The 13,050-nt window shown below is 40.8% G+C and overlaps 1 protein-coding gene across 1 annotated transcript; it reads right to left on the bottom strand.

Moving 5' to 3' along the window:
* Window positions 1-392: 392 nt before the first annotated feature.
* Window positions 393-1,392, bottom strand: LOC135698004 (uncharacterized). Its single transcript, XM_065217871.1, has 2 exons — window positions 1,193-1,392; window positions 393-1,132 (listed from the first exon to the last, which is right to left on the bottom strand). The coding sequence occupies exons 1-2, from the start codon at window positions 1,338-1,340 to the stop codon at window positions 564-566; spliced, it is 717 nt and encodes a 238-aa protein (XP_065073943.1). The 5' UTR covers window positions 1,341-1,392; the 3' UTR covers window positions 393-563.
* Between the last annotated feature and the right edge of the window lie 11,658 nt (window positions 1,393-13,050).

Raw genomic sequence — 13,050 nt, 5'->3', positions numbered from 1 at the left:
ACTTTACCCAAATGTAACTCAATATACTAGTTATAAAATCCCTTAATAAAGCTAAATAATAATAATAGTTATAAAATAAATAAAATTATGACTAAAAAATTGAAGGCGGACATATTTTCCTCACCCTGTATGAAAAGACTAATGCAGTCCTCAAACTTGGACGACGATTCACTGTCAAGGCGATTGATTTAAATGTTATTTAAATGAGGTAGCAGCTGATGCCGAAAAGCTACGACGCTCGCGGTGTTTATGAATGGTGTGTATTTGATCGTAACACAGTATAAAGATTGATCGGCATTATATACCTAGGAACTATCCATGAGTATTGGATGAAACTTATTCGAAGAAATCTCTGGGGGAATCAATTAAAACAAAGGAAGGCAAACAACATAGGTTTTATGATATATTCTCACACAAAACGTACATGAGTTAGTTCCTAGTCGAAAAATAGGCTAAAACTACATAATATCAGATACTGATATAAGAGCATTTTAGTATCCCTGAAAACTGAAACTGGCGGTGATGAAGGTAGTGAACACTTGTTCTCGTGGTTTAAGGCGATCTTAATGCTCGCATGGTAACAGCGATGGTAGAGGAGCCAGTGGAAATGGAGATGGTGGTGGTGGTGGCGGTGGAGCATTGTAATAGCCGGAGGAAACTTGGTTGGAATATACCGACGGTTGATGAGCCTGGATGGGTGATAGGTATCCAACGACCTGCAGATTTCCAGTGTATCCGGAAGATACGGGTGGTTGGTATGGAACATCAGCTACCGGGTAAGGAGCAGGGTATGCCACTGGAGCTCGTTCCTGATAGCTAATTGGAGCTGGTGCCTGATAGATAACTGGAGCTGGGGCCTGGTAAGTAACTGGAGCTGGCACCTGATAGGGTATCGGAGCGGGAGCCGAATAACTAATTGGTGCAGGGGCTGAGTAAACGACTGGAGCCGGTGCAGCATAAGCTACTGGTGCTGGTGCTGCAGCATAGCTTGAACCATAACTGTCATGCGCCGGAGCAAAGTTATCCAGCGAGTTACCTCCACCTAATCCACTGAATTTTCCTTCGAATCCTCCGAATCCTCCTTTCTGTGATCCCAATGCCAATCCTCCAAGCCCCAATCCTTTGATAAGTACTATAAGGAAACACGTGTTTTATTTTCATTCAATCTTTCACTAGGATCAAGTGTTCTTACACAGCTTTTTCGCAATGCCAATTGTTTCAGATCCTTCTAGATCATCCTGTAGATCAACGGAGTTTTGAATTCCGCTTTTGATATCTTCACTTAGCACTACTCCAACCGTAACCAGGATGACTAGACAGCTCACTTTAAAGAACGCCATTTTCCGAGCTTTTCTTCACTTCGTTCACCGCGATGGTAATTTATGCACTACGTATCAATGAATGGCCAAATATCCCGTATTTTTAGCTATTTATACGGGTCTGTTCTTGTCGGAAGATTTTCTGTCTCCATCTCGCATACTATCGCCGAGGAAAAGAGCTAACATCTTTTTATTACATGAATTCTAATTGTTTGATCATACACACATCCATACGTAGGGGAATATGAGGTGATGAGAAGTACGGGTAATAAACCACATTTTTGATTGCTTGTTGAAATGATGACGAATACGTTTTTCTTCTTCTAAGTAACACCTTTTTATGCATCTCAAACCTTTTATGGTGTAGTGGTAAGCGTGATTACCTCTCACCCCAGCAGGCCTGGGTTCAATCCCAGTCGGCGCCGTCGGGATGTTCTTGAGGCATAACATCTCTGATCACGCCTTCCTTCGGATGGGAACTAAAGCCGTTGGTCCCCGGTTCTTGAGTTGATGGGTCGATAGGTAGGGTCCAGGTGTGGGAGCTGCCTTCCTGGCACGTCGGTAGCATTGGTGCTCAGCCCGGAAAACAAGATCGATGGAAAAAACATGAGATTAATATTTTTTACTGTTCTATTTTAGATTCTTATAAAAAGAAATGTGAACATTATTTTTATTATTAATTAACTTGAACTTATTTCAATTTTGTACATCATGTGGCTGCACCCGTGCAGTGTATTTTAAGTATAATTTTAGAAATAAAAATGCAAACATACGGGTTATATTTATAAAATTGTGATATTTATGCTAATTGTTTAAACAAGCTTATAAGGGAAATGGATGTAATGTTGGCCTAAATGCCCGTAATTTGGGCCCATACATAAATTCAGCAATCGACTAAGTTTTCAATGGTGACCAAAAATATCCATTAGTACCATCCCAATGACACGTGCATCAAGGTAAAATTGATAAATAGCAGATTTTTAGCGATGGGCCCAACATTAGAGCCATTTCTCCTATTTTGCATAACTGAATTATGATGAACAAACGAATAATAAATGTGATGAATTTCGTTAAGCTATGAAACATGGGTGCACGAGCACTGGATTATAATAATTTTTCCTTAACATTTGATACTTATCGCAGTGACCAGTGCTGTTAATTTTCATATCATTCGATTGAAGATGAACCAATACAACCATTCAATCAATTCTGTGTAAACGAATTCTCACATGACCATAATTTGAACAGCCCCTTTCTCATTCGAAGCTCATTGTCACTGTCAATTAAGTCACTCAGTATCATTTGATATACGACAGTGGAGTGTGGAAGAAATCCAGCAAAATGGTCCCGAACAGACAAGTTGACCCGATGTCAGATCAATGTAAGGCTGATTTAAGGTCGATGTCGACCCAATGTCGTGTTGTTGTCGGGTCAATTTTGAGTTTATGTCGGGTCAATGTTGGGTCAACATCGGGTTGAGGTTTGATAGAAGTCAGGTTGGTGTCGGGTTGGCTTCGCTTTTTCGCCGAAATGTCGACCAGAGCTCCGTTTGTGTGTAGGTTACACTCAATTGAATGATAGGGTAGAGAACTACTTCGGCCTAATCGCCCGTTTTGAGCCTATCGAGCAGAAAACTTCAAATAAATCCATGATTTCAGAGTTAACAAGTCAATTATGCGTTCGGTACGATACTTTAGTTAATAAGCTACCGAACGAAGTCAATGAGAACGCGTGATATGAAGGTTTGCACCCATTACTCCTAAAACAAAAGAAGCGCTCCGACCGAATCAATTTTTATCACCCTCCAATAGGCCGAAGTGAATTCATTGGCGTTTTGATGGCGTTTCAATGCGTTAGGCCGAGTTTGGCGTCAATAAGCAGTGTTAGACTTTTGACAATATCTCAACGATTGGTTTCTCTTTATCAAATCTTACGGTACGTACGGAAAGGTAAATAAATTTGGAAGCCTTCAGTAAGAATAACATTCCGTTTGGTGCTAAACTGCGCTAGATTAAGAAAGATAAAGTGCCGGTTGTGCTTAATAGGCCGGAAATGGGGTAGTTAACCCTATATAGCGTTTCTCAAATGAGAATGATACATGCCTTCGTAAAATGACTAAGCAACTGATATCACCCATTCGGAGGAGGTCCCCTTTGATAGCGAATAGCTACTTTTCTCATTTTCATCAACAAATGTTCAAATGATTTTGAGAATTTGCAGCACCAGTGACCATAGTGAAGACACACGAAAGCAAACTGGCAAGTGGAAGAAATGTCGTTACATTTCAGAACTACATTGGGCCAGCGACAGAACATTTTCACACAAAGAAGCAGATAATGTATGTCATGTAGAATGTTGCTTATTTCATGATAACTACTGCATTTATTTGATGTTCACTGCATGGGATTAAAATATTTGAATGAATACTAATCAAAGCATAGTAATAATAATAAGCATAGATGTTATAATTATGCGTAAATAAGGAAGTTGATAATATACTGTCACTCTAAAATTTAATTATTATAAGCTGTTTGAAAAAGCATGGGCTGTGACATTTTTCCTATTTTCTATCTCCGTCGTTAGCTTGAAATATAAATATACACTGCAGCCCGTGTTATGGTTGTTTTGTTTCGCTCTTCACGATGATTTTGCAAAAAATGTGCATTTGCACCGCTGCTTGGGTATTTCTTATTACCTCATAAACCCATTCTTCCCCTATACGTGTGACCGTCCGGTACGCATGACGATAAGTGCAAATAAGCACCGGTCGCACGGCCTATTGGCACAGGGCTGGTCTAAACTGGTGACCGATGAGCCATCAACGGCTTGACTTGTGCAGCATCCATTGGCACCAGAGAGGGATCATGTCTTGTTGCGGGCTCGAAATCGGTCGTTGACTGTTAGAAGAGATGAGCTTAATTTTCAAGTGTGCAAACAAAATGTAAATTTGCTAAATGTATACCTCACACCTAGAAGATGAGGGTTCAGTTATTTGGTAGCGTCATGGTTTCTTAAGCATTGATTTAGTAACTCTTGGATTTTTAGGACAAGTATTGGTTTAATTTTAATATTATTATTTTATTACTTTTGCTACTGGATGGCAAAATATTCATCATTAATTTATTTTATTTTATTTTATTTTTTGTCAGTCAGTGTAGCCCATTTTAAAATAGTTGCGTTAAGTGCTATTTTTTTTTTAAATTTCGACTTTGTTAAATAAATTATATTGTGTCTTGAAAACAAATAAAAAAAAAACTAGTACTAGCTGACGTTACGCGAGGAACTAAAATTTAATAAATCAATTGGTGTACACAGCAAAAAAATAAAGTTTAATATTACATCCAAGAGGATGCACTTCAATCATGTCGAAAATCTCATGTAATTTTTATGGCCAAACAAATAAACAAATGCAGTAAAAGCAACGTAATGCCAGTTCATACACTGTATTAATGATAATTTTGTCCTTTTTGGCAAGTAATATTACAACATATTTTCGACACGATTGAAGTGCATCCACTTTGATGTGTGTGTGTGTGTGTGTGTGTGTGTGTGTCATCCTCTATCCCTCACCCAGCCGGGGGCGTTGGACAAGTAGAACTGCGAATAATTTGATCAAATCTCATGCTCCGTAATGGTGTCCTTTATGTTGTGAAGACTAGTACTTCAAAAAGGGTAACTTTTGAGGCAAGACAGGGTGTCCTCAACAAGTTAAGGGAACAGGATGCACTAGATGTCCACAACAGGTACAGCAAAACATCACATAGACGCCCTTATTCACACTAACTACTCAGGGGATAGAAGGTCAAGAAGAGCCACCGCCGCCAACTAAAGCTTGAACCGGGTACCTGGGACTCCCACGATATACCCGCGGCAATGGTCAGCAGACGATGCCCTGTGCGTATTTAGTATGTAATATGTTTTATTTGGATACACACAATGTTTGAAGCCATGCGCCATCTATACCATAATTTGCATCACCACAAATACACTTGTCAACAATCTTCAACTGGAACGTACTCACCAAATCACTTTACCCGGGAGCGCATTCCCGATGCTTCCACGCATATTTTTCTCTTCACTCCAACCACACAACAACCAAATATCACTTTTCTTCACTTTTCTTTTTCAAGACACTCCGTGCACAAAAGCGATGCACATCGCAAATCCCTAACAGGTGATCAGCGCCGTGCTCATCACCGCGTAAATAAACAGAAATTAAAATTTTCACTCTCGATGCCACAAATTTTTGGTCCGGGAGAAACAATCAAACCACGCAGCGCCAAATCTTCTGATGCTAGCAATTTTGCAAACATGATGAATCATGTTTTCTTTCTTGATTCTAAAACTTCTCGGAAAGCGAGAAAACCACCATTCACACACGTATAACCGTCCGGGAGACAGAGTGCCAGCGCTAATCCGGCAAATGCAGCCGAAAACTATGAAAGAGAATGCACGCACAAAACAGAGAGCAAATTTAGACACAACCGTATCCAAAGGCGTTCGAAACTCGACTCGTCCAATAGTCTACATTCTATTCCTATTTTTTTGTAATTTAAAGAGTGGTAATGGTACGTCGATTCAGTCAAATAATTTACCGAAGTCAGTACAAAGAGCTGGTTACAATTATCCATTGCGTTAATAATAAGGGTTACAAATTCAAGAAGATTAGATGTAGCTGAACGACCTATAAAAAAAGCCGAGCTGCTTATTTTTAGCGTATTTTTTAACTTGCTGAAATTTTTTGTCGTTCACGATTGATTCTAAAAGTTTTGGGATGCAAAAGATTATGGCAATTCCACGATAATTACGAATCAGACAAGAAGATTGAAAAATAGGCATTTCCACGGCACGATTTCCAAATTTCGGGAAATTTTGCATTTATCAGACATATATTCCAGACATAAAATACTTTCAAAATGGAGGGTCAAAATAACTAAAAGCTTGATTGGTTGTGGAGTAATCTCGTCTTGTCGTGGGTAGATCACCCATGGTACGTTACGGGAAATAAGATCTTTTTTTTTTCCTTTGGTTTGTTTTTTCCGTCGATCTTGTTTTCCGTGCTGAGCACCAATGCTACCGACGTGCCAGGATGGCAGCTCCTACACCTGGACCCTACCTATCGACCCATCAACTCATGAACCGGGGACCAACGGCTTTACTTCCCATCCGAAGGAAGGCGTGATCAGAGATGTTATGCCTCAGAACATCCCGGCGGCGCCGACTAGGAATGAACCCAGGCCTGCTGGGGTGAGAGGTAATCACGCTTACCACTACACCACCGGCGCCGTTGGAAATAAGATCTATCACCGATTCCTAGTCCTATGTATGTATGTATGTAAGAAGCCACCATCCTAGCTTGGGTCTTGCCCTGCATGCGGCTCCACTCAACAGCAAGATCAATTTTCCGTAATCATTATGAATTCAACATACTGCTGTATGAAGGGCAAAAAGAGTTGGGTGGGGCCGTAAGCAGACACTTACGCGAAACTCGCAGGAATAAGAGAATCTCCTTCCAGCAATATGATCCACCAAATGAACTACGAAATTTGCAATACATGTTAAGCTTTCCACGGGATGGCTTGTTTTAGAAAAGCGCGTTAAATTCATTGCAACTGTTGGAGTAAAATGTAACTATCTAAAATGACAGTACACATTTCGTCCTAGACTCTGGCTGGCACTCCACTCCATTGTCCGGTTACAACTTCAATGATGCCCTGATGCTCCCTCCCGCCCCAGAATTTATTAATATACGGAAATATTTAATATTTTTCATTTAAATATAAAAGTTAAAAATGTATTGTGTATGAAATATATAGTGAAATACAATATATGATAATAAATAAGTATGACAAATTAAAAACAACCTAGATTTTTTTGTGATTCAACTTCCCTTAACAATGCTGATGATGGTACAGCACGCAATAACCACCCTACTGCTTTCTCTCTGAGATGACCACGTAGGTCATGACGAGAAGAGCAACACAATAGTTGGGTAAAGAAGAATTGCATTATAACACACCATCGACTAGAAATGCTCTCGCAAACGTGGGGCTTTAGGTAGTGATTAAACGTCGCTAGAACTATTCCACAGCCACAGTCAGTTATGAGCAGAAGGAGGACGTACATCTTTTGCCTGTAGACTTGAAGACATACTTCAAGTCTCCGAGTACATCGTACGGGTTAGGCAAAAGATGTTCGTCTGACTTTAAAAACTGTCGCATTAATGGCCCTTCGCTCATTTTCAACTTCTATTCAATTTGCATACTGCCGTACTCTAACGGAACTATCCACCTACCCTCTTCTAAAGATCATTCTCTAGCTAATACATTATCACACTAAAGCTTCATGTTAGCATTTCCAACCAACTCTGAAAATCGCTAACTTCGCGTATGAAGTAACATAAAAACACTTTGAATGTAACAAATCTGGGTTATTGTAAATAGATTTAAATATTGAACACTCCGCAAAAGTAAAATGATATGTTAAGTTAATCTGTAATGTAATGGTTATATTAAAGAGTAATTGAAATTTTCCCTAAAGATTTAATGCTTTTTTTGGTAAATATGTAAGCAACTATTTATTTAGTAAAATCTGTACTAATATAAATTTATGTATTGTATAAGATATTACATTAATTGAATAAATTGGACAATCATACAGGCTGTATGCTACAAAAGAATTTAATAAGTGGGTTATACTACCATACCCCGTACTTATAAAAAAGTGGGTTACACTACTTATAAAAAGTGACAGCCACGTTATATCGAGGTATACCTTTAATATAAAGTATAAAATAAAATAAATTAATGAAATACTAAATGCAGTAAAACATAATTTCTTGACAATACGTTACACGAAGAATGTATATTAACTTCTAAGATCCCAGCGGATAAAAAATAATATAATCACATAAAATGTTAAATACATCCGAAATCATCATCAAATCAATCAAATAATCTCACAAAATAATCAACTTTAATAATATAAAATGTTTAAATTATAAAAAGATATAAAATGATATTTTTTTTTTTTTATAATTACTTTATTTGTACAGGCTCAATCGAATAAACTTTACAGAGCCGAGTTATCCTTTGCGTTATACATTATTACTGTCTTAAATTTAAAGTTAAAGGAACTGGACCGAGTACTCGCGGTTGTCTCGAGGTTAGTGGAGATTTACAATTTTTTGGATGGGAAAAGGGAAGAAGGAGGTTTGAAATGTGGTTTACGATACAACTATTTAATTAATCCTAAAGTATGAAATTATTTCTATTCATCTTGAAAACAAACATTGAAAAAAAAACCCACACGTACAAAATACAAACTAAGCACAAGGTTAATCAAACTTACAATCTAAGGTTAATATCCTTAAAGTAAACATATATGAGTTTCATAAACTCCAGATCGCGTCTAGCCAAAATATCCCGAACTGGAACATTAGGTTGTCTACCTCGAGCCCGAAGGGAATCATAAAAATGTGATCTGACTCCACGATACTCCGCACAAGACCAAAGGATGTGATCAGCGTCCTGGTAACCTTGTCCACATTCACAGAGATTGCTGTCTCCCAACCCCACACGGAACAAGTGAGCGTTTAGACAATAGTGATTGGACATGAGACGAGACATCACGCGTATGAAGTCTCGACTCAAGTCCAACCCTTTGAACCATGCAAACTTCGACACCTTAGGGATAATTGAATGTAGCCATCGTCCCAAGCTCCCTTCACTCCATTGATGTTGCCAGCTAACGAGCGACTGCTGACGATAAATAGAGAAAAATTCACTATAGGCGATCTGTCGATCATAAATGTCGCCTTCCATAGCGCCCACCTTCGCAAGTGAATCCGCCTTCTCATTGCCCAAAATTGAGCAATGCGAAGGGACCCACGCGAAGGTGATGATGAAAGAGCGCACGGATAAAGTACTAAGCAGTTCTCGTATTTTCAAGAGAAAATACGAGAAGTGCTTTACCGGCCTAATGGAACGGATAGCCTCGACAGAACTGAGACTATCCGTAAAAATAAAGTAGTGGTCTGGAAGAAGTGAAGCAATAGTTTCCAAGGTGTAGTGAATTGCTGCCAGTTCAGCCACATACACAGAACAAGGAGCTTCAAGTTTTCGAGAGGCGCTATGAAATGCATTAAATACACCAAAACCAGCGGACTCCTCTATTAGAGATCCATCTGTGAAAAACGTTCTTGCAGAATCAACATGGCCAAACTTTGCAGCGTATAATGACGGAGCAATCATAGGACGATGATGCTCTGGAATTCCGCGGATTTCCTGCGTCATAGATAAATCAAAATTCACTGAATTGCCGAAATCGGAGAAGATTACACGATTGGGAATATTTCTTGAAGGGCTGACATCCTGTGTTAAATATAGGTAGTACAAAGTCATAAAACATGTTTGAGGATTTAGCTCCAGAAGCTTCTCAAAATTTTCGATCACCAGTGGGTTCATTACTTCGCAACGGGTGAGGAGCCTAAGAGATAACTCTGAAAAACGGACGGATAGTGGCAACATGCCCGCCAGCACTTCGAGACTCATAGTATGAGTCGAGTGCATGCATCCTAACGCGATACGAAGACAACGATACTGGATCCGTTCCAGCTTGATGATGTGCGTTTTAGCTGCCGACTGGAAGCAAAAACTACCGTACTCTAAAACCGATAAAATCGTTGTCCGGTACAACGTCAGAAGATCTTGTGGATGGGCTCCCCACCACGTTCCGGTAATTGATCGAAGGAAATTGATCCTTAGTTGGCATTTTCGTCTCAGATACTCAATGTGGGATCTCCAGGTGCATTTGGAATCGAACCAGACCCCGAGATATTTAAAAGACATGGAATGAGTGACCGGTTTACCCAAAAGTTGAAGCTTCGGTTGTGCTGGGCTATGCTTCCTAGAAAAAACGACCAACTCAGTTTTCTCCGTGGAGAATTCGATACCTAGCTGAATAGCCCAAGTAGACAAATTGTCCAAGGTATCCTGTAAGGGTCCTTGCAGGTCAACCTCTTTTGGCCCTGTGATAGACACTACGCCATCATCTGCAAGTTGTCTCAACGTGCAATTGTCACTAAGACAATTGTCAATTTCTCTAACGTAGAAATTGTACAAAAGGGGGCTTAAACATGAGCCTTGGGGGAGACCCATGTAGCTAAATCGAAAAGCTGTAGAGTTTCCATGAGAAAAGCTCATATGTTTTTCTGACAGCAAATTGTACAAAAAATTATTCATTAATGGAGACAATCCACAAACGTGGAGTTTCTCTGAAAGAACTTCAACGGATACTGAATCAAAAGCCCCCTTGATATCCAAGAACACAGAAGCCATTTGCTCTTTCTTAGCAAAAGCCAACTGAATTTCCGAGGAAAGCAACGCGAGACAGTCGTTCGTTCCCTTACCCCTACGGAAACCAAATTGAGTATCTGAAAGAAAGTGGTTCGTCTCAACCCATTTGTCGAGGCGAAAAAGGATCATTTTCTCCATCAATTTCCGAATACACGACAGCATCGCGATGGGCCGATACGAATTGTGATCCGACGCGGGTTTATCAGGCTTTTTAATGGCTATCACCCTCACTCGTCTCCAATCGTCGGGAACAATATTGAGCTCCAAGAACTGATTGTACAAGTTCAACATGCGCCTCTTAGCAACGTCTGGGAGGTTTTTCAGCAAGTTGAACTTGATTCTATCAGATCCCGGGGCAGAATTGCCACACGAAAGGAGAGCGAGTGAAAGTTCGACCATTGAAAAAGGCTGACTGATTTCGTCTACCGAATTCGCGGTTTCGCGAGGAATCAACTGCGACGGCACGGAATCCGGACACACTTTTCGCGCGAATTTAAGAATCCATTGATCCGAGCATTCCTCGCTTTCGTTGTTAGTAGACCGGTTACGCATTCTTCGCGCCGTACTCCAAAGCGTATTCATAGACGTTTCGCGCGACAATCCGTCTACAAACTGCCGCCAGTAACCCCGTTTTTTGGCCTTAATGAGGCTCTTGAGTTCGCGTTCAAGAGATGTGTATGCGTCGAAATGCTCGCGTGTTCCGCGTTTCCGAAAAAGTTTAAACGCGTCGGACTTTTTACGGTAAACCTCCGTGCATTGTTGATCCCACCAGAGCGATGGTGTTTTCTTACGAATAGACGATCGCGGCACCGGTCGTGTTTGAGCTTGAAGTGCGCTGTCGACGATGAGATTAGAGAGGAAATTATATTCCTCCAACGGCGGAAGCTCTTCCACTGACGATACTGTATCGTCTATCGCGGATTGGAACTTAGTCCAATCGATGTTACGGGTTAGATCATACGCGACGTTAACGGATTCTGATGAGTTGAACCCACTGGCAATCGAAATTTTGATCGGCAGATGATCACTACCGTGCGGATCCTGGATTACATGCCAAGTGCAATCCAACGATAGTGAATTGGAGCAAAAAGTGAGGTCTAATCTGCTACCATTCGAGGATGGGCCAGCCAAACGTGTTACTTCTCCATTGTTAAGTATTGTCATGTTGAAGTTGTCGCAGAGATCATAAATCAAAGTAGAACGGTTATCATCGTACAGCTCCCCCCAGCCTGTACCGTGGGAGTTAAAATCTCCCATGATCAACCATGGAGCGGGAAGTACCGCACATATGTCGAAAAGTTGTTTGCGATTAACAGAGACTCTAGGAGCAATATATACAGAAGCAATACAAAGGCTCTTACCTTTAATGGTAGCCTGACATGCGACAACTTCAATACCGGGGAATTCGGGAAGATTCACTCTATAGAAGGAATGGCACTTTTTGATCCCCAAAAGTACCCCTCCTCCACGTGAATCCTCACGATCCAATCGAATAATGTTAAAATCAAAAAAAGGGAGATCAATTTCTGAAGAGAGCCATGTTTCACAGAGGGCAAATGCATCGCAATTATTGTTATGGACTAAATACTTGAACGAATCTAATTTCGGAATAAGACTTCGACAATTCCACTGTAGAACAGTGATCAAATCCCCGACCTCGTTTGGAAAATTATCCATCGAAGGAGATGATAGCTGCAAGAAGGGGCCATTTTGAAGTCAATTGCTTCAAGAAGGATTTCACAGTGGGAAGCAATGTGAGGACAATGCTTTTCAGAGGATCAGAAATGTTGAGGTATTTGAGAATACCGTCCACAATGTCATCAAATGAGAACAGCCCAGATGAAGAAGGGGTTTCTGTTCTTAAAATTGGGGCATCAGGGGTTTTGGATGTCCCCGGAAGAGGTGGAAAATCCTGGGTATAATCAGTTCTGCGGAATCCAGGAGGAGTAGAAGTCTCCTTTTTTCCACCACTCCTTGATTTGGGCAAGCTGATTTGGGGTTCTTGATCTGCAACTTTCCGCGAACGGATGCGTTTTCGTTTCCGGGCAGAACCTTCCGGAAAACTGAAAGAAACTCCCTCCTCAGCCAAGTCAGAGCCAGACTCGTCATCTGACAAAAGAGCGAAGGGATTTGTTTCGTTGGTCGATGGCTTGGCTGTCTTAAGCATTTCTGCAAAAGACCGCCTGGAACGTTCCTTAAGGGAGCGTTTCATTTTGTCCCCGAGCTGTTTGTACGCCGGGCACGACGAGAGAGCATGAGGAGGAGTTCCATTGCAGTACACGCATTTTGGTGCAGTAGCTGCGCAGGCGCCATCCTCATGCTTCTCCCCGCATGTGGAGCAGCGTGCCTTGTTGCCGCAGTGGGAGGCCGTATGT

Source organism: Ochlerotatus camptorhynchus, unplaced genomic scaffold (genome assembly GCF_037179485.1).
Source record: "Ochlerotatus camptorhynchus isolate MF236.1 unplaced genomic scaffold, CSIRO-AGI_Acam_v1.1 ptg000008l, whole genome shotgun sequence".
Taxonomy (NCBI): domain Eukaryota; kingdom Metazoa; phylum Arthropoda; class Insecta; order Diptera; family Culicidae; genus Ochlerotatus; species Ochlerotatus camptorhynchus.
This window is presented reverse-complemented; position numbering and strand designations above follow the sequence as displayed.